Consider the following 21,283-nt stretch of genomic DNA (forward strand, 5'->3'; position numbering starts at 1 on the left):
TTTTTTGGATAGTTGCTTTGTTTGCATAACGACTTAGTTTTATTTTGTGCATACCCATAACGACTTGTATGAAAAGGGACTGTGCTCTTCAAGTGTTATATGTGAAAGGACCGGAGCCCTTCAACTTAGGTCTAAATGTATTAATGAAATATATCCTCCATTCAGATGATCAAAATCTGGCCACATTTTTTTATTGCCTAAAATGAGTATTCACTTAAAATTATGTTATCTCGCATGTCATCAGCTCTAAGCCATGGAAATGCAGTGAAGTAACTAAATGTTTAGTCCTCCAGTAAAATACATATTTGGAAAAAAATAAAAACCCAAACCTTAAAATGACCTAAAAGAAACAATGAGGTCCTATTATATAGCACAGGGAACTATATGCAATATCCCGTGATAAACGATAATGAAAAGGAATATAAAAAATAATATATATGTATGACTAAATCACTTTGCTGTACAGCAGAAATTAACAAATATTGTAAATAAACTATACTTCAATAAATTTTTTTTAAAAAAAGAAAGTTGAAGACATATGGGTACCTTCTCATACAATCCAGTGCTCGGATAAAGAAGTCCTTGTGTAACTGGTGCTCATCCCTCAAGATTGAGCATTGTTCAAGCGTCACAGACATCGATGTCCTGTCTTTAGCACTTTTACAACAGGTGAAACGGATGCCATTTAGTTTGCGACAAATCTGTAACAGACATATACACAGTTTATTGTTTATTTGCAGATTACTCTAAAATGTCAGAGTCCTCTAGACACTTCTAGTCTAAACCCACCAAATTTATGTTAATTTATGAAAGTTAACTGGTTCAATCTGCCTATGGAATGGAAAAATATTACCTTTTCATTTCAAAAGCTGGTGGAATAGATTTAATTTATTTAGCTCTTTGTACATGAGGTGTGGGGCTGTTGAAGGCGTATAAGATGGTAAATATCCAGCAGAGGCAGCAATCCTCTCTGAGAGGGGATCTAAGCTGAAGGGGATAATGATAATCACAGCTCAGAAGCCATATCTTAATAGTGAAGGGGAAAAAATAATCTGTATTTCCTGGATCAGCCACTTGATTTGAATCTTACATAGCTAATACCTTCTTACTATATATTTAAAATAACCTTTACTAATCTCTGCTGGATGTTACGAGATTTCAAACATCCACATGGTGCCAAGTGAAACCGATAAGGAAACCACTCATCAATGCAACTAATAAGAATAAGGACACCAAAAATTGCCACTGTAATTGCATATCTACTGTGCACCAGGTACAATGCTAATAAATTTCATATAGATTTGCTCTGTTAACTGCACATGAACCCTGGAGGAAGGTATATTAATCTCATTTTACAGATGAGGAAATTGAGGTGTAGATAGGTAAGGTGACTTATGCACAACAGAGCAGAGCCGGGATGCTGATATAAGTCTACCTAACAAGGACCAAGTCTTTAACTTCTGTCCTGTTGTGTTTCTCTCTATAATTCTTTCTTGTTGTTATTCTGATGTAAGCCAGGAGAAGAATCTGTAAGTAGCAATAATTTATGGTCTCATTGCTTTATGGTTAACAGGTGAATCACTCCATTCTTTTCTCTTCCCTAGTCCATGGTAATGCATCAACAATGTTTGTCAACATGCACTTAAGATACATCTACTCTGATGAAATACAGGCCTGCTTTATTATCTGCCATTGAGGAGGCCTTAACAGTTGCCTGCTTTGAAGAGAGGATATAATAATACAGTTTATCAAGGGTTTTTATCATGAATTAATTGTGATTCTTATACTTAGCTTAGGATTTACAAGTCCTTATTAGCCCTTAGGTACTTTCTCACTATCTCCAATGTAAGTGACTAGAGAAATGTGAGAGCATGATTTCAACATGTAATCTTTTTTTTTTTTCTTGTAGAAAACACTAATGCATTTAAATAAATAGTATTTCAAAAATTTTAATATAACATAACAAAGGCCTTGACTATATTTATAGTAACAAAATACAGACCTCAATGGTCACTTATGAGAGGTGATTTTTTAAAAGAATGAATATTCTTTAAAATGCATTATCACAATTGTATGCAACTATCCTACTAAGGATATTTCATGTTACAAATTTAAAATCAAGAGGAATCTGGGCGGGCTTCCCTGGTGGCACAGTGGTTAAGAATCCGCCTGCCAATGCAGGGGACACGGGTTCAATCCCTGGTCCGGGAAGATCCCACATGCCGCAGAGCAACTAAGCCTGTGTGCCACAACTACTGAGCCTGTGCTCTAGAGCTCATGAGCCACAACTACTGAGCCCACGTGCCACAACTATTGAAGCCTACGCACCTAGAGTCTGTGCTCTGCAACAAGAGAAGCCACCACAATGAGAAGCCCACGCACCACAACGAAGAGTAGCCCCCACTTGCCGCAACCAGAGAAAAGCCCACGCGCAGCAATGAAGACCCAACGCAGCCAAAACTAAAATAAAATAATAAAATAAATAAATTTATTTAAAAAAAAGAAGCTGGGGCAATTCCAAAGCAGACACGTTGGGTCTTGGTTTCTGTATTTCACAACTCTTCTGAACTATATGAGCTTAATTTAACATTAGCTTAATTTGGTATTTGGTCTTTTTAAATTCTCATTTTCATCTTTTAAAATTCATTCAGGATAAAACCAAATAGCTTTACATTTTTCAATTAGAAAGTAAAACATTAACAAAAGCAGTATTTCATTAATCGTTTTAAAGAGGAGAGGATAATAAAACAGAGACAGAAATAAAATCTTTTTGGAAAATGTCAAAGGGAATTTCTATATTTCTTCAAGAGTAATACCAAGATCCCTGGTTTACAAAGAGGATATTGAAACTCATGTATCACCCTATAGGCACGCTATTAATAATAAAGTCAATATTCCTACAGAATGCCAAATTTGCACACTATGGGTGCTGTATATTTATCAAGGCAAGTAATCACCCATTCATGAATTCAATGGTAAGTTGTGACTAAGCCATATATGGTTGGTATATACATTTCAAAAAAAAATTCAGAAACGTAGGATTTATGGGAATTTTAAAAATATATTCAAATGAGAAAACTACATGTACTAGAGAAAATATACACTTGTGGTTCTACCTGTGCATCCTTCATTTGTCAACTTACATGACTGCACGATATGTGTATAATGACATGTGTATATGTTCCTAAGTTGTCAGATGGCCTTGGGAAATGATCAAACTACTTTTGTGCTATCATTAGTAGTCATTAGTAGTATAGCAAAAATAACTTACGACCTGTCTTTGTGAAATTTTCATGAGAATTAGCAACCATTGTAGTCTTTGAAGGTATATAGAGAAGACACAGGAGAAAGAACTATTAAAAACAACCTTCAGGTAATGTAGTATGATGCTAAATGGGACCAGTGTAAATGAGGTGCCTGAAAGCAACGTTTCATATTGTTACCTTTGATGTTCTTCCCTGGGGCTCCAAGAGGGCATGAAGGGAAACTAAAGCAGCTTTCCTCTGCCTTGCTCTTGGTAAATTACTTTATGTAGACTCATGGTAAATTATCCATTCTTTTTTCCCAGAAGAGAGTAAGTAATATTAGATTATAATTGAAGCGCTGGCAGTAGGGGGAAAGGCTTTGTTTCAAATGCTATTGATAGATAATGAATAGCACACGTGAGAAGATCTGTTACACTCAACTCCAAATTACACGAGCAATCCTGTGCAGTAAGTTCAAACATGGCGTTCATCAAAAAGATCTCCAATGTGTGCCCTTCCTGATGAAAAGATCCCTTCCTAGTGAAAGGATCTCTGGGTCTGAATGTTTAACAAAACTCATATGAGCTATACCTGAACGGTTGCTAGGTAAGAGCTTAAAAATTATAGGCATGATTTTCTCCTTCAACCTTGTAGAAACCTGGGGGGGCGGGGAAGCAGGCAGATCTTCTACCCTGAGGGTGCCATTAAATGAGAAAGAAGCATACAAAATATAGCTCATTACCCTAAGAGCAATACATCAGTAATAAATTCTATGCCGATATCTAAATTGACAATCGCATTTACAATCTCATTAACAAAACAATATGTCCAGGAGCCTTACTGAGGCTGTGAGTCAGAGATCTGATAACCACTTTCTATTGAAACCATATGTCCCTAGAGCAGCACTTCAAAACCCTGACTGACATGGGCTATCGACATTGCAACATGCAATATCAAGAAAATCACAGACACTTGATTTTAACCTCAAACACATCCCGAATTTATAAGAAAAGCCAATGAGTGAGGTTCTTTCTCGTTGAATACATCATCTTCTATCTTGTGTTCTAGTTTATTGATAGACTAGATGCCTAATCTCCTGGATAATGGAGAATGACATCTAGTAGCCCAAAGTGCAGAGGTTGGACCCTACATAGCAGATACCCGATAATGCTTGCTGATCACCACGGTGACAGGGAATACCATTTGACAGGAGAGTGCCTACCGTTGCAGCCAGCCACATGATTTCTACATTCTTTCTCTTTTTGGCTTGAATATTTTGATGGAGATTTTCTAGTAATCCTTTTAAATCATTTTGTTCTTGAAAATGTGAAATGTCTGAAAAGCAAAAAAGGAGGGGAAAAAAAGGAAACCGTATTAGTATTAAGCTCCCCACGGAGTTTTCCTTAATATATTTGCAAATGTAATTTCCATAACAACAAATGCCATTTGGAACAGAGAGTATCTGAGGATAATCATACTTATTAATCCTTCCGGTTTTATTCTTTACTTAGAAATATGCCTCAGTTTCCCTCATTCCCTATTGTGTGTAACTGGGGTAATGTCAATGGGTGATATAACACTCACCAAGAAGGGAACTGTTTTTAATAACAAAGGCCGCCTCACTTCAACCAAAGTAGAGGATGTAGATGAAACATGAGATACAACCTTCCATTTTTGGCTCCTGAGCAGCTAGTCTGAATCATGAGACTATATCAAACTGAACATCTCAGAGGTGGAATTGGAAAGTTCAACCAAAACACATGAAGTCAGTTTTTCCACAGCAAGATTCCTCAAACTAGGCAATATTGACATTTTGGACTGGCTAACACTTGGTTGTAGGGAGTGGGCCTATATTCTGCATTGTGGGATGTTAAGCAGCATCCCTGACCTCTACCATTTAGAAGCCAGTAGTATCCTTCCCATTGTGACAATCAAAAAATATCTCCAGGGCTTCCCTGGTGGCGCAGTGGTTGAGAGTCCACCTGCCGATGCAGGGGACGTGGGTGAGTGCCCCGGTCCGGGAGGATCCCACATGCTGCGGAGCGGCTGGGCCCATGAGCCATGACCGCTGAACCTGCACATCCGGAGCCTGTGCTCTGCAACAGGAGAGGCCACAACAGTGAGAGGCCCGCGTACCGCAAAAAAAACCAAAAACAAACAAAAAAAACCCTCCAGATATTGCCAAATGTTCCTTGGGGGCAAAGTCTATCCTGTTTGAGAACAAGTGCTATTAAGGAGCACAGGTATGGATGGAAAGAGGAACAACGCAAGAGGCGATAGTTAATTATATGAGATAATTGGGAAGGGAGCAAGAAGTGATTGGTTGCTCAGATCTCTACACACTCATAACTAGAGCATGGGTAATCGATGGCATATGGTTTATATTAAAACCTAAGGCAATGCACACTATGACACCAGTATTCCTGAGACTCAGTGAGATAGGATTCAAGATTAGAATATAGAGATGGAAACAAAAAGTCTAAGAGAGTGTTTGGGTTAGTACCGTACAGTATGAAAATACACTGTACTGTGGAAGCCACAAAGTGACGGATGAAGAACTCCTGAGAGCTTTAATTGAGGCTAAAAACAGAAGAAAATACATAAGAACAACATGGACTATACGTAGGCTATCCAGTTACATTGAAGAAATAGATCTGTTCCTGAATCAGATCACACACACACACAGAAATGACACAAATAAGCTTTAATCATAATGAAGCTTGGCACTTTCCAAAATTGTACCAGATGTTTCATTTTATTAGAATAATATATCTGAGTAGCTCTTAACTTTAGCTCCAGAGAGTAGAGGAAATACCCTAATGAACTGTACTAGCAATCTATATCTACCAAAGAATGGAAGTGGTTGGTAAAATGGAACTGAGCATTGAAAACAATTATATATCATCTTGAATTTCCTGTCCACAGAATAGAGGAAGGTCAGGTACAATCCAGATTTATACCTTGTTTTAGGGAGATGAGATTCAAAATATTAATATAAATATATGCATGATTCTACTTTATTAGTTCCTAAATGGGAAAACTGTTAAATGTCAAATTTTTACCGTGTAACTAGAGACGATTTTTTTTTAATGTTTTGGCCGCACTGCGCACCATGTAGGATCTTAGTTCCCCAACCAGGGATCGAACCCATGCCCCCTCCATTGGAAGCATGGAGCCTTAACCACTTGACTACCAGGGAAGTCCCAATGATTCTCTTAAGAAAGAGAAGCTTTCCCTAAAGACATTGCCTTGCTAGGTAGGAGACTCTGATACACAGAGATTTTAACAGGACACAGCCCAAGGATAAAGGGAAGGAGGCATAATGTAGAATACCTTGAAGAGAGTTGCAAAGCCAGCTCAGGACTCTAGAGCTAACTGATGAAAGTAAGGACAATAAAGGTGCCTTCTAATTGATACTTTTAGCACACAAGGAATAAGTCAGATCTGCTATCACTGCCCTTAATGTTGATAAATGGCAACCAAAACAAAACCCAAAACAATCCATGACTTAGAACAAGCAGCAATTTAAAATTGTGTACAGGTATATCATTGACAGAGAAAGTGTCCTTGACATTGTTGAGAGGAAAAACTGGTCATATTAATAAATGAATTTATTGGTGTAACATTGCGTGTGTGTGCCTGCACTTGTGTGCATGCTTACCTCTCTCTCTATGTGAATGCAGGCAGAGCAAGACATCGGTTTAGATGCTAACAGTGCTCCTCTTCGGGTTATGGGATTTAGGGTGATTTTTCAACTGCCTTTTAAATAATTTTTTATTTAATATTGGAGTATAGTTGATTAACAATGTCGTGTTGGTTTCAGGTATACAGCAAAGTAATGCAGTTATACATATATGTGTATCTATTCTTTTTCAAATTCTTTTCCTATTTAGGTATTACAAAATACTGAGCAGAGTTCCCTGTGCTATACAGTAGGTCCTTGTTGGTTATCTATTTTAAATATAACAGTGTGTACATGTCAATCCCAAACTCCCAATCTATACCTTCCTCAACTGCGTTTTTATGTCATTTGAGACACAATAAATATGTATTGTTTTAAAATAATAGTTATTTTAAGAGCAAGGAAGAACAGAGTACATATGTATAAGAAAAGGGAAAAAAACCAAATTCTTATGATACAAATATGTGACCTCCAAATTTCCATGGTCTGGTAGGGTGGGATAGATTTTTTACACCATTATTAACTGCGGTCAAGTGTACCGTGGGCTATGACACAAGACAGTAAAAATGATAATAGGGACCTAAGAAAAGGAGTGGCCAATTCAATGAAGAATAGTTGAGTATAGAAAGGTTTCTAGTAAAGGTAATGCTTTGTGTCTACAGAGAGTATTTGAGGCCAAGAGAAAAATGTCAACAAAGGCATGGACATATGAGGCAGTACTATGGAAACAGGAAGCTTGTAGTTCACCATGTCCTTGGAGGGCACAGTCCTAGAGGCAAGAATTATGAAGAGTCTATTCTGCTATTTTGGGATATCTGGGCTTCCTCCTAAAAACGGGAGCACCTGGTGAATTTTAATTATGGACGTAACCATATCTGAGAGGTCCCCGAGACTGTTTTTTAAATCACCTGGCAAAAGTGACTTTCAAATATTTTTAAAAGCAATACAGAAGAATTTCACTTTATACAATGTCCCATAGCAGTTATGCACACTCATCCCTTCGTAACAAAAATTTTATGAAATAATATTTACCCTTAGTGCATTCACTGCACCCTGAATATATTTTGTTCTATTTCATGTCGCTTGCTTTTGAATGTTGGCCCCAGCCCACTAAATTGATTTAACACCTATATAGGGTCAACATAAAAAACTTGAAAAGCACTGATTTAGGGCAACCCCATGTCCAAGATGCTTAGGTGACTTTTTCACAAGGTTCATAGTCAGACGGTCAAGTTAAAATCCAGTCTCCCAAGTCCTATGCCAGTAAATTCCCTCAAATCTGTATTAGTGTCTTCACAGTTGGCTGCTGATCCAAAACATAATTCCAGTATTAACACAATGGACCAGCTTCTTCAGAATTCTGAGGATTCAGAACAAAGCATAATAATTTTTCAGAATAATTTAGTTTCATAGTTGACATGGAGATTTTTAAATCAGCCATTTTAAACACACTACAATGTTCCTAAAATAAGTCAAACAAATGGCCATCCTTTGCTCATTTTTATCTACATAAAGATAGTGCTTTCAGATACACGGAAATGATATCCCATAGAAATTTCACCCCTCCTCCCCATGGCATGCGTTTTAGAAGGAAGTCAATTGATGTTCTTAAAATTTTCAAGCCACTGTTTCTATTTCTGTAATGATAAAACTTCGTTTATTCAGTCCATCACTATGATTGCTGCCATTTTTTTTCAGCCTGACAAAAATCCTGCAGGCCACAGAAATTCAGGTCTGGTTCTGGAAAGAAGTAGCATTAGTAATGCCTAAATAGGTGAGATTTCAAGATATAATGATAGATCCTGATATAGCAACTGTAAATCATGGTATACACAGAACATGGATTGGTTTTGTTACTGAACCAAACTTGGGTCTGCCCACCCATGAGCACTAAAGCTAATCTACTGACACCGGGTTGTAGAGAAGGAAAGTGCAGTGTTTACTGCAGGGCAACAAGCAAGGAGTCCTGGTTACCTAGTGCTCAAAAAGCCCAAATTCCCTGATGGACTTCAGCAAAGCATTTTTAAAGACAAGGTGAGGGAGTGGAGTCCCAGGGTATGTGATCAGCTCGTGCACAATTCTCTGATTGGCTGATGGTGGTGTAACAGGGCAGTGTCACAGGGGTTAACATTATCAACCCTTAGGTGCTGGTAGGTCTGGGGGCTACATGCTCATGGTCATCAAGTAGGTAACTTCTTCCATTTGGTGGTGGCTTTAGCATTTGTAAAACAACTCAGGAAATGTGCATCAGATACTGTTATCTGGGTACTTCAGAGAGGAGCTAAAGCAGAGGATATGGGGGAGGGGTCTCTTGGGAAGGCCCCGTAGGGTTCTGCTCAGTAACCATTTTAGATTTAGAATGAGTTTCTTCAAATGTAAATATGGCAATAAGTCTTGCTTCTGGTACTCACTCCTGCATTACTCTAGGACCGAACTTAGAGCAATTGAATCTCTATGCTTATCTCCATAAAAGTATTATTTTTTTCCAGTGGGGTTCATGAAAGTAATCAGAAGGCAAAAGGTAGAAGAATATACAGTGCATTATTGCTTATGATATTAAACAGCAGCAAAAATCTAAATGATGATAGAGATAATCTGTCATACATATGTATATATATTTATGACATGGAATATTATATAATAGGTAAAATGAATAAACATGCTAGATGTATGAGCATGGATATATACTAAAAACTATATTGAGCAAAATAAATGATTCATACAAGATAACAGCAATAATCTAAAGTTAAATGTGCAAACCTGTACCATATTTTTTATGGATACACACATACAGAGGAAAAATATGTATGAGAACGTAAAATACCAAATTCAGGATACTGATTTTCTCAGAGTAGGGAAGGTGAGGGCTGGGAACCAAAAAGGGTACAAAGGGGGTTTCCACTATGTCTACAAATATTTGTTTCTCACAAAATTTCTGAGACTGGGTGATGGGTTCCAAAGTGCTTGTATTTTATGACCTGTTCTCTTTCTCCATTTGGAACTTTCATAATTCTTTGTAAAGAAAGCACTGAGCCAAGATTCCAGGAAAATGATTACTAATGCCAACTCCGTTCCTGCTTCGACATGTGGTCATAGCAAGCTGCTTAACCCTCTGTCCCTATTTTCTCAACAGCAAAGTGAGAACAATAACCCCGTCATGCTGCATGGACTTGCAGTGGAAAACCATGAATAAAAGTCTTGGCAGAAGAGTCTACATTATTCAGTTCTGTGTCAACTCTGAAAAACAGAGGAAGACATTCACAGCTCTTAAGAAGAGTTCATAGCCTCAGATAGAAAGCCTAATTTCTCAGGCAAATTCTGAATTTATCCAAAGTAAGAAATAGTCTCTCACACAGACACAGGTGCACACACATGATCCCAAACATTCAGAAAGCCAGTGACTGTTCTCCCACCACTCCTTGCTGGGAGAGAACAGCCAAGTTCGGAGTCACTTTGTAGTAGCTATTTTTTCCTTGTTTTGTCAAATGGGATTTCTTTAACAATGGCAGCTCTAAATATGACATTGGCTTGACTCAAAGGCAGGGTGCTGACCAGTGAACAGGAATGGGACCATGAACTCTCGGCTCATTGAACTATGATGCTAATGAGGCCAAGGCAATAGGTCCATCACCTCATGGTTAAATGATTTTATGTTGTCAGAGAATGTTCCAAGATGAAATAGAAATTACAGCCGCCTTCCCATCACCTATTCTACCTATTTCCCAGTGGGGAGCAGGCACAACATTTACAGGGATCAATCACACCCCCATTATGAAGTCAAGTGGTATAATTCCATCCCCTTTGAAATCAGTACTAGTTCAGGGATGATCATCTAAATCTAAGCCAATCAGAACTTGATTTTGACCTCAGAAATTGTTTCAGGGTTATGTAAGTGACCTATGCTGTTCCAGCTGAGTGAGGCTCAGGACTCTGTAAAGTAGAAGGGGAGGAACAGTTGAGCATGGGAATAACTGCTCACGCCAGCAAGACTTTCTTCATGAAGGAACTAGATGTAGGATAAAGTCAACACTAAGAGTCATGAAATAAGGCAGAGAAGTGTCTTTTCATTATTTCTAAGCCACTAAACCAACCCTCTATTAACTAGTTGCCTAGCTTACTGCTGAAATTTTCAATTTTGTTAACTGATGCCAGTTTGAGCCAGGGTTTCTGTCACTTGCAACCAAAAGCATTCTAAGGTAAACACTTGGTTATATAGGCATGTTAAACACTGATCAGCCATATTGCAAATGTGTACTGTTGCTTTAGAGGTGAGGAATCACAAATAAGGAAGAGTACTTATGGAAAGCATCCCATTAATCACTTCTTTTTTTATGATTTTTTTACATCTTTGTTGGATTATAATTGTTTTACAATGTTGTGTTAGCTTCTGCTGTACACAGAATGAATCAACTATATGTATATATATATCCCCTCCCTCTAGAGCCTCCCTCTCACCCTCCCCATCCCACGCCTCTAGGTCGTCACAAAGCACCGAGATGATCTCCCTGTGCTATACAGTGGCTTCCCACTAGCTATCTATTTTCCACATGGTAGTGTAGATATGTCAATGCTACTCTCTCAATTCGTCCCAGCCTCCGCTTCCCCTGCACCATGTCTACAAGTCGATTCTACAGTGATGGTTTTAAAACATAGCCCCACGTTCTTTGACGCTCCTTCTATAAAGAAGGTGGAGTATTTGTACCTTCATCTGGAAGCTAGGTGGGCTTGTGACCATGTTGATTAATGGCAGACGTGACGCTACGTGACTTTGGATGCCAGGTCATAAATGACTGTGAAGCTTCTGCCTTATTCTCTTGGAACTTTGCTGTCTGTATTCCCTCTTTTGGGATATTCCCTATAAGAATCCATGTACTATGCTCAGAGAAGCCCAAGTCACATGGAAGATCCTATTTAGGTACTCCGGTCAACAGTTTTAGCTGAGCCCAGCCTTTGAGTCATCCTAGCCTAGTGGTCAGAATGTGAGTGCAGAAGCCGGCAGATGACTCCAGTTCCCAGTCACTTAAGGGATACCAGCCATTCTTCTTTCCAGCTGAGGTCCCAGATATCTTAGAGTGGAGACAAACTTCCCCACCTTTCCTGTCTGAATAACTAACCCACAGAATCTGTGAGCATAAATAAAATGATTCTAATTTTATATCAGTAAACATGGGATAATTTGTTACCTAGCAATAAATTACCAGAACAACTACAGTAAAAAAAAAAAAAAAAAAAAAAAAACGTGAAGGGCCTGTTCTTCTAAGTATGATAAAATGAACATATGAAGAACAAAGTTTTCACAGTCCACTCTGGTTAGTACTACATTCTGTAATATCAAATCTTTTCTATAATTAATTCTGAAACAATTATAGTTAAATGCACTAACAAACAAACAAATGCAATTAGGTGAAAGCCATTGAGATGTCTTAAAATTGGAAATTATGCTCTTTTAGAGGCTGTAAAATCTTGAAAATTATAAAAGAAAAAGCCCCACTGACACCAGCTTTACTTAAATCTGATTTACAATTTATGAAAAAGGCAGTATCAGAAATCAAATATCAAATTCCCAGCCTGATCAGAGCTGAAAAATATTTTTGGCCTGTACATTTTCACTGTTTCCTCTGAAATAAATTTCAAGGTTGCATCACCCATAGCAAAGGAAAAGATGAACTTCAAAACTAATTGTTAAAATATATTAAAAGTAATGTGTTAGCAATTTGTTTAGAAATTCCTCACTCACTATTGCACATTGAAGGCCATGGGACTTGGTGTGTAGGGAGAAGAGTAGAATTATAACCCATTAATATTTTTTCCTATTTTCATTTTTTCAAAGAAATCATTCATTATTTAATTTCAGAATCTCCAAACAATTTAGAGTATGTCAAAGGTTGGGAGATGGATTGTAGGCAGTTGACTCTCAAAAATTTAAGTTCTGCTCTCAAGATATTGAGATACTTTTATTAACAGAAAATAGAAAATTTGAATATGAAAGGGGCTTTATACAAATCCCCAGGTCAGTCTTCCTGTTAGCCTGGTTGCACTGCTTGGATTATTTTTTGCCTGCTTTTAAGTGGCCTGGGTCCTTAGCACTGAGGGGAGTTGGATGGTCCCCTTTTTTCCTTCCAGCTCCATTTCTAAGTCCTTGCATTTTAGAGCAACAGCAAGAAAATACCTGCTGAGAGCACACACTACACACAAAAGTCTGAGGACCAAAGCAAGAATAGAAGCTTTCTCAAAGCTTAGGACTGAGAAGGAAGCAGCTTTTGGGGTAATTCCAGCACCTGACCTCCTTGCCATATAAGAGCCAGGCAGCCCATGAAATATACCAAGGTCAAATGGCAGGCCAGAGAGGTAGACACATAATAAGGCCTTCTCCAAAGAAGAAGGGCTCACCTCTTCCATGGCCCTCCTTTTCTTGATAATGCAGAAGGAACTGACTCCAAAACTGCCAGAATAATGGCCAAAGAAAAGGGAAGACAGTTGAGAAGAATGGGCTTTTCTCCAGTGGTCTCTGGATTACCTCTTTAGGCTCTTGGAGGCAAGTAAGAATGAGATCTTGAAACAGACTCACAGACTTAGAGAAAGAATTTATGGCTACCGGGGACTTCCCTGGCAGTCCAGTGGTTAAGACTTCACCTTCCAGTGCAGGGGGTGTGGATTCAATCCCTGGTTGGGGAGCTAAGACCCCACATGCCTCGCGGCCAAAAAACCGAAACATAAAACAGAAGCAATATTGTAACAAATTCAATAAAAGACTGAAAAACTATGGTCCACGTCAAAAAAAAATCTTAAAAAAAAAAAAAACTTATGGTTACCAGTGGGGAAGACTTGGGGGGTTGGGACAGATTGGGAGTTTGGGACTGATATGTACATACTGCTGTATTTAAAACAGATAACCAACATGTTGCTCAATACTCTGTAATAACCTAAATGGGAAAAGAATTTGAAAAAGAATAGATACATGTATATGTATAACTGAATCACTTTGCTGTGCATTAACACAACTTTGTTAATCAACTATGCTCCAATACAAAATAAAAATTAAAAAAAGAATGAGATCTTTAATGCTTCATACTACATAGAATAACATAAATAACTCCTGAGGTATTTAAAAAGTTATAAATGAAGTAAAATAGAGGAAGATTATTATGGAACTAAAGCTGCTTCAGAAGACTCCAAAATGAAGAGAAAGGGGTATTAAGATTATATGGCCTACCTTTTTTTCCCATTCATATAGCTCCTTTTATAGGCTTTAAGTGACCTCCGGTTTGATAATCTAGGATTCTCATACATTTATAATTTGTTGATAGCAACAAAATGTATTAATCTATGTGTGTTGCCATATTTCCCTTTTCTGATGTGTCTGATAAAGATAATTTTATCTTTGAGTCTTCAATTTTTCCCCCTTACCTGACTTCAGAGAAGAGTTGTGCTTTATCTGGAGTTTCGTTCTGCAGAAGTGGAAGCATGAAGAAAGAAAGGTGGGCGGGGAGGTGGACTGGAATGAAACAGAAGGCCTTGCACTCATGGTTTTGGGAAAGGCGGAATGGTAAGTAAATAGTGACTGTCTGGGAGAGTGATGTGCTCAATCGAGGAGTGACTTAAACATTTGGAAGAAAGGATTTAAAAAGTAAAATAATGAGTTGTCAGTTGTCTCTTCTTTGATGTTTAATTGAAAGTTGGAACTAATTTTTAGTTATTTTTAATTGTTGGGCTGTTTACTGGATGCGGTACTATCCTGAAACTGGATTCATTGGATACTGGTATTAATTCAGGTTAAATTTAGATATTTATTTCCAAAAGGGAAGATGAGTCCTAAGATTTCTAATATCCACCTCATTCCTCACTGTGCGGCCAGTTCCAAAGAGTGACGACTTTGTTAGGCAGGAGGTAGATGGGCTCCAGGCTGGGAATTTACAACTAGCCTCCTGTTTACATTTCCTGAGGAAGGAGGCAGGTGGGCTCTAGGCTAGATATTTACAACCAGCCTCCTGTTTGCACTTTGAGATAGAAATTACAACAGGAACAGCGTAAATAGCTGGACTTTGTTTCCTGTGGACACTTTAAGATAACAGTCATGGCAGGGACAGAGAGGGGCTAAACCCTGTTTGAGTAAAAGATGAAGAGGTCACGTGTTTCCCATCCCTGGGGCAAAGGGAGACACTGACCTTGGAGGCTTCTTGGGGGTCAGTAAGGAGGGGGCACCACCCCAAAATAGGTGATGCCAAGGCCCCCCATAGGCCTGTGGGCTGGAATCCATCTGTGAAAAAGTTGTGCACACGTGTTGGGGAGGTGTTGGGGAGGTCCTAGGGCAGGTCAGGTGTGGAAAAAGAAACCAGATAATTGGCCAAAGGTGAACAAAGACCCGGAAGAACTGCCCTATGATTTAACCACCTCTTTACTGCATTCCTCATTAGGGGGGATGCCCACAGCTTTTCTCTCCTGGTGTGTATCTCTGCCTCGCTTCTGTCTTAACTAAACAAACTGTTTCTCTGTGTGCTCTCCCACTTGTTGTACCATGTCTCTAATAATAAACTTTGTACCTGTTTCTACAGTTTTTGCCTCCTTGAGAAATACATTTCTCAATGGGAGTAAGAGCTAGGGGAACCTTGTTTCTAGCCTCTAGCCCCTGGTGGACTAGCGGCTAGGATTCCTATTTTCCATCCAGGCTACCCAGGTCCAATTTCTGGGCAGGGAACTAAGATGTTGCTTCACGCCACCACTCTCTGCTGCCTATCCAATTTCAATTTCAGGAGCTCATCTCTATGTGGGTGTTCCAAAAAGAAAAATGTGCTTTTTTTGAAATATTATCAGAGAAGCAGTGACTATATTAAAAAAATCATTAAGATTAATATAGGTAGGTATTTGAAGGGTTACAGACAAGACTGAGAAGGAAAGAGGCTGTTGAATGGAGAAGAGAGGCAGGTTAGTTCAAACTACAGAAAGAGCTTTATAGGACTTCCCTGGTGGTCCAGTGGTTAAGACTTCACTTTCCAATGCAGGGGTTGCAGGTTTGATCCCTGGTTGGGGAGCTAAGATCCCACATGCCTCGCGGGCAAAAAACCAAAACCTAAAGCAGTAGCAATATTTTAACAAATTCAATAACGACTTAAAAAAAAAGAGTTTTACAATCAAATTTAACTGGATCAATGTGTGTATACAGGAGAAACAGAACTTTCTTGAGAAGCTCAAGGCACATACAGCCATTATCTTATCCATCTCGCTAATGTTCATAAGTGTGGTGTGACAACTTATCAGGAAACTGACACTGGAAATATTAACTTCCTTTCTCCAGTGACATAATGGTAGATGAAGTACAGGTACATATATATTAATTATTCTCATTTAGCTGATAATGAAATGGAGGCACTCAGAGCATCAAATGATTCACCTAAGTGAACTTTCAATTGAATTCATATCTTTTGTTTTCATGCTATTCTGTGCATACTAACTAGATGGGTTCACTGGAAGTCCGGCCAATCTTCAGTGAGTGATGAAGTGTAAAGAAAGGAGAGCCCCAGTGAGAAGGAAAGAACATAGAAAAATGGAAGGATGACTAAAGGGCTGGAAATCTGAGTTTTTACCCACATAAACTTGAGAATAGGGTTGATATATCTAATTTGTGAGAGCCATGAAGTAACATAGAAGATGCAGAGATAAATGCTGAGTTGAACAGGGAGTTGGCCATTTGTATGTGTGTATGAGAGTATATGTGTCTACCTTTGTTACTTGTAGTGTTGTTTGGATTTGTTGCTGCAATTCAGAGTACAAGCTAATGGACACTAAAAGTCTACGTCTGTGGTTTAACGTGCACATAGAAAATTAAAATTCAGTATTGTTTAGTATCACTTTTCTTTTCAAAAAGACACAGGAGTGCTTCAAAAGACATACCAAATTAAAAAATTATCTTAATCTTTATCAACATTAAAATTTTCAACAGGTAAGTACGTCGGAGTTTCTCTGCAATGAGTTGAAAATAAATTTTAAATTTAGAAGATCAGAGTCCTTAGACAGCAATGGAAGAGTTGTGGCATAAAAGTGAAAAGAACACTTAACACTTAACTGGGAGTCAGAAAATATAGAATTTATCCCTGGTCTCCCACTAGCTGCATGTGTGAATTTAACAAAATCTATCCTGGATCCCAAACCCCTCATAACAAATTATAGGGTTAAACTAGATCAGTGTGTCTTAAGCTATGCCCTGAGGAACACTTATTTAACAAGATGCTCATGAATATTTTATGGGTTTTTTTTGGTGGTCCTATAATGTAATAAAAATGCTATTTTAAACAAAATTAAAGTATAGGCAGTGTAGATTAGGGTTGGGAAACTATGGCTTGCAAACTAAACCCAGTCAATTCTGTGTTTTTATAAATACAGTTTCATTAGAATTCAGCCAAGTTCATTAATTTACATATTGTTAATGGCTTATTTTGCACTTCAGTAGCAGAGTCCAGAAGTTGTGACAGATCACATGGCCTGCAAAATCTGAATTATTTACTTTCTGATCCTTTACATAAAACGATTGCTGGCTATGCTATAGATCTTCTCAAAACTTTCAGTGTGATAACGTGAATTCCAAAATCATTTGACTGAGAATTCTTTCATTGCCCAGCAATTATTAGCAGAAAGAGTGTTCTTTGGAATACTTTAGATTAGATTATTTCCAAGATCCAATTGTTCTCTGATTCTTCAAAACATCCAACTAAACAAATGACCCAATCTATCCCATTCATTCAACAAATATTTATGGAGTATAAGCTATGTGCCAGACAATGTTTTTGTTTATTGGTAAATAAAGTCAACAAATAGACAGGAGACTTGTCCTCATGAAGCTTATGTTCTGATCAGGAGTTATAACCAAGCAAGGTGCGTGATAGATGTTGTGGAGAAAAATAAAGCGAGAAGGGGACCAGGGCACCAGAGATTGCAATTTTAAAGAGGGTGGTCAAGAAAGGCCTTACTGAGAAAGTGACATTTGGAGAAAGACTTAAAGGAGGTAAGTGATCCTTATGGGGGGAAGCATTTAAGGCAGAGGAAACAGCCAATGAAAAAGTCCTAAGAAACAGCAAGAGGTCATTGTGGGACAGAGTGAAGCAAGGGAGGAAGGGAGGGACATGGAGAGGGAGAGACACAGAGGGAGAGAGAGAAGAGAGTGGAGTCAAAAGAGCCCATTTTTTTTGACAGATTATGGGGACCCTTAGAGGCCATTGTAACAATTTAGATTGTTATTTGCAATTAAAAATAGGGGGTTATTGGAAGATTTTGAAGAGTGACATGATTCAATTTTCATTTTTAAAGGTCACTTTGGCTGTTGTGATCAAAAAAGACTACTGAATGAGGTTGAGAGAGGAAACAAAGAGACGGGGAGAAGGTTTTGCCATAATCTGGAAGCAAGAATAACAAGGATTTGCACAGAGTGGTAGCAATACAGGTGGACAGAGCTGATCATACATTTCGAAAATACAGCCAATGAAATCTTCTGATGGACTGAAAATGGGGTGTGAAAAACAGAGAAGAGTCAAGGGTGACTCCCATTTTTTTCTGAAACAACAAAAAGTTAGAAATGATAAAAACTGAAATGGGGAAGATAGTGGGAAGAATAAATTTTTAGGGGCACATCAGGAAGAGAGTTTGAGGTGTTGAACAGGGTATATAAATTTAGGGAAGAGAGATGGGCTGGTAATGCAGGTATGGAGGTGGATAATTAAAGGATGGTATTTAAAGCAATGAGGCCGTTCAACAAGGGAGCGGAGTAGACATCCATGGACTAAATCCTGGTACCCTCAGCATTTAGAGGTCAGAAAGATAATGTGGAGTCAGTCATGGAGGTTGAAACGCAGCAGCCAGGGGGGCAGGAGTAATCACAGAAGAGTAGGGTGATGGCCTGGAAGACCAGTGATGAAAGAGGGAAAAAATAACCATCTCAAACCTATTACTAGATCAAGTAGGATGAGGACAGAGAACTGAGCACTGGCTTTAACAGGTAGAAAACCTGACAAAACCAGTTTCAGTGAAGTATGTGGACCAAAGGCTGACTAGAGCAGCTGACTAGAAAACTGGGGGAGAAAAATTGAAGACAGTAACCTTCGAATTCCACTTTTGTCTGCTTTTTGGGGAACATTTCCAACTCAGGAAGTCCTGCATGATAACATATTTTTCCCGTGTACTGACAATCCCCTTTACTCATCTTTTTATATGTCTATGCAATGCCAAACATATGGGTAACATGTGAAAAATTCCTCAGCCATCTGAATGTTGCCAAATACACATAGTTTGAAACAAAATAAGCAAAATATTTGGATGACTAACAGGAGTTTTCATTTGTCTATCTGGATGTCTACATAGTATCAAAGTTGAGATGTCTGTAAAACAAATTATTACTAAATAAATTAAGTCATAGTAATTTATAGTTCCTGTTGGAAGGATTGGCATGTGTTAAGAAAATTCTTATATCTTCTGTCATTTTATATCCTTAAGATTGTTAAAAATACCAAAATAATCTACAGTATTCAGATTATTCTTTGTGCTTAGGAAACTTAGACACATGGATTTAGCTTGACATAATAAATCAAGGTAATCTCACATTGAACAGAATCATAATTACAGCTAGTTGCTTTATATACACATTTCGCTCAGGTCAATAAATGTTTGTTAAACAACAAATAAATAAAAGATAGTACAGTTTTACTATTCTGAAAATTTTTCACTTCCTTTTACATTCACGTCTAGAGTACTAATGAAATGCAAAACACAGATTTACAATTTGATAGCTAAATCTATAACATCGTACAAATCTAAGCTAGTGGTTCTCAAATCTTATCGTGCAGCGAACTCCCTGGGAGGGGGCTTGTCAAAACACAGACTGCTGACCCCCACAACCAGACATGGATTTCTCTGAAATGACTCATATGGATAAAAAATGAGGATTGGTGCTGAGTGGCAAAGGGGTAAATTGTGCTGGTCAACGCTGATTTGCTCTCATATCTACCTGAACCCTTCCCCATTCTGCTCTTGATCGCAGGTAGCCTCATTTCCCAGGCTACTTGCTGCCCTCTGATTTACAATTAAGTTCGGGCAATGAGGATTAAGAAGGAGATTAAATGCAAGCAAGAAGCCAGAAGCTAGTATATTTCTCTCTCAATCTCTGTTTCTTCCGCTGTCTCTGGAATTGGTTCTAGGGCAACTTCTCTGTCCACGGCCCCAGCTTCTGCTGGACAGTCCCCACCAAGAACCTAGATGGGGGCGGGGGAAGGACAGCTTTTGTGCTGTGGTGCCACTACACCCAACTCAGGTCTCTTCTGAACCTGGGTTAGTTACTGCTAGTTTCCTGCTATTTATTGCTAAACGTTGGGTGGCTACATCGCCGATTAATTTCTTCCAAATTTCTTCATGTTTATCTCCAATACTCTGCAAGAAATTCCTAGAATGCTCATTTGCATGACTGGGTTCTGACTACTATGGCTGCTAAGAATTTGGCATTATTTTTCAATTTACCACAGGGCAGTCTAGGCTAGCATATCCTTTCTAATTCAGACACCCTGTCTCTACCCGATCCTATTGCAGGTTAATCAGAGCCTGACCTCACCCCCAAAGTTTATAGACAGTAGAAAGGCAGCAGAGATAAAAGAGATATTGGGAAAAGGGAGACAAGTGATGGGGGAAGGCTTAAAGAGTGTTTTTTTGTAACCCACAGCTGAATCTCAATTGACAGAATAAAACCGTAGCCTCTGATGTCACTGTTCTGTGAATGTTGAGAGGCTGGCCTCATGTTAAGAAAGGGTCTCTCTATATAAATGTGAACCTTTCAGAGGAAATCTAGTATTATCACGTGTGGGTAGAAAGGTAATAATTTAGAAATTTACTTTGAAACCTGGGAAACAGTTAACCTGTATCAGAAAGTCCCTATGCTAATTAGAAACACTCAGATCATCGACTTTTAGTAAGTTGCACCTGCACGCGCATGCGCGCGCGTGTGTGTCTGTGTGTGTGCAATCATATGTCTGCGCATGTGTTTGTTTATGTCTTTTGAGATATTTGCCTTACCTCATTTCCTTACTTTATAAATTCAAGTCATTTCCAGAGCCTACTAAGGACTGGGGAGCCAGGCTCAGTTTAGGTGGTAGTGTAATGACAGAGGGCTCTGAAAAGCAGGGACAAGAAACACCCACCATAGCTTATTCTATGAAGTGAAAGCAACATGTTCAAACTCATGGTGGCAGCAAGCCACGCTGTGAGTGTCCACACACGCGGGCTCCAACTGTAGGTAAATAAGCAGTAAGTGATTGAATATTCAGAGGCAGCATTCGTTGTTTATGGAGCACTGCCCGTCTATGCGGCACATGGAGCTGATGCTGTC

The 21,283-nt window shown here is 38.6% G+C and overlaps 1 protein-coding gene across 8 annotated transcripts in view; it reads right to left on the bottom strand.

The window, feature by feature from the left end:
* INPP4B (inositol polyphosphate-4-phosphatase type II B) overlaps positions 1-21,283 on the bottom strand; it is a 353,637-nt gene that overhangs the window by 39,228 nt on the left and 293,126 nt on the right. For all 8 annotated transcript variants that reach the window (XM_060095092.1, XM_060095079.1, XM_060095076.1 and 5 more), the window contains 2 exons: positions 4,468-4,580; positions 547-701 (listed from right to left, as the gene is read on the bottom strand). In XM_060095092.1, coding sequence (XP_059951075.1) covers positions 547-701; positions 4,468-4,580 — 268 coding nt within the window. The remainder of the gene's footprint in view (positions 1-546; positions 702-4,467; positions 4,581-21,283) is intronic.

Source organism: Mesoplodon densirostris, chromosome 1 (genome assembly GCF_025265405.1).
Source record: "Mesoplodon densirostris isolate mMesDen1 chromosome 1, mMesDen1 primary haplotype, whole genome shotgun sequence".
Classification (NCBI taxonomy): domain Eukaryota; kingdom Metazoa; phylum Chordata; class Mammalia; order Artiodactyla; family Ziphiidae; genus Mesoplodon; species Mesoplodon densirostris.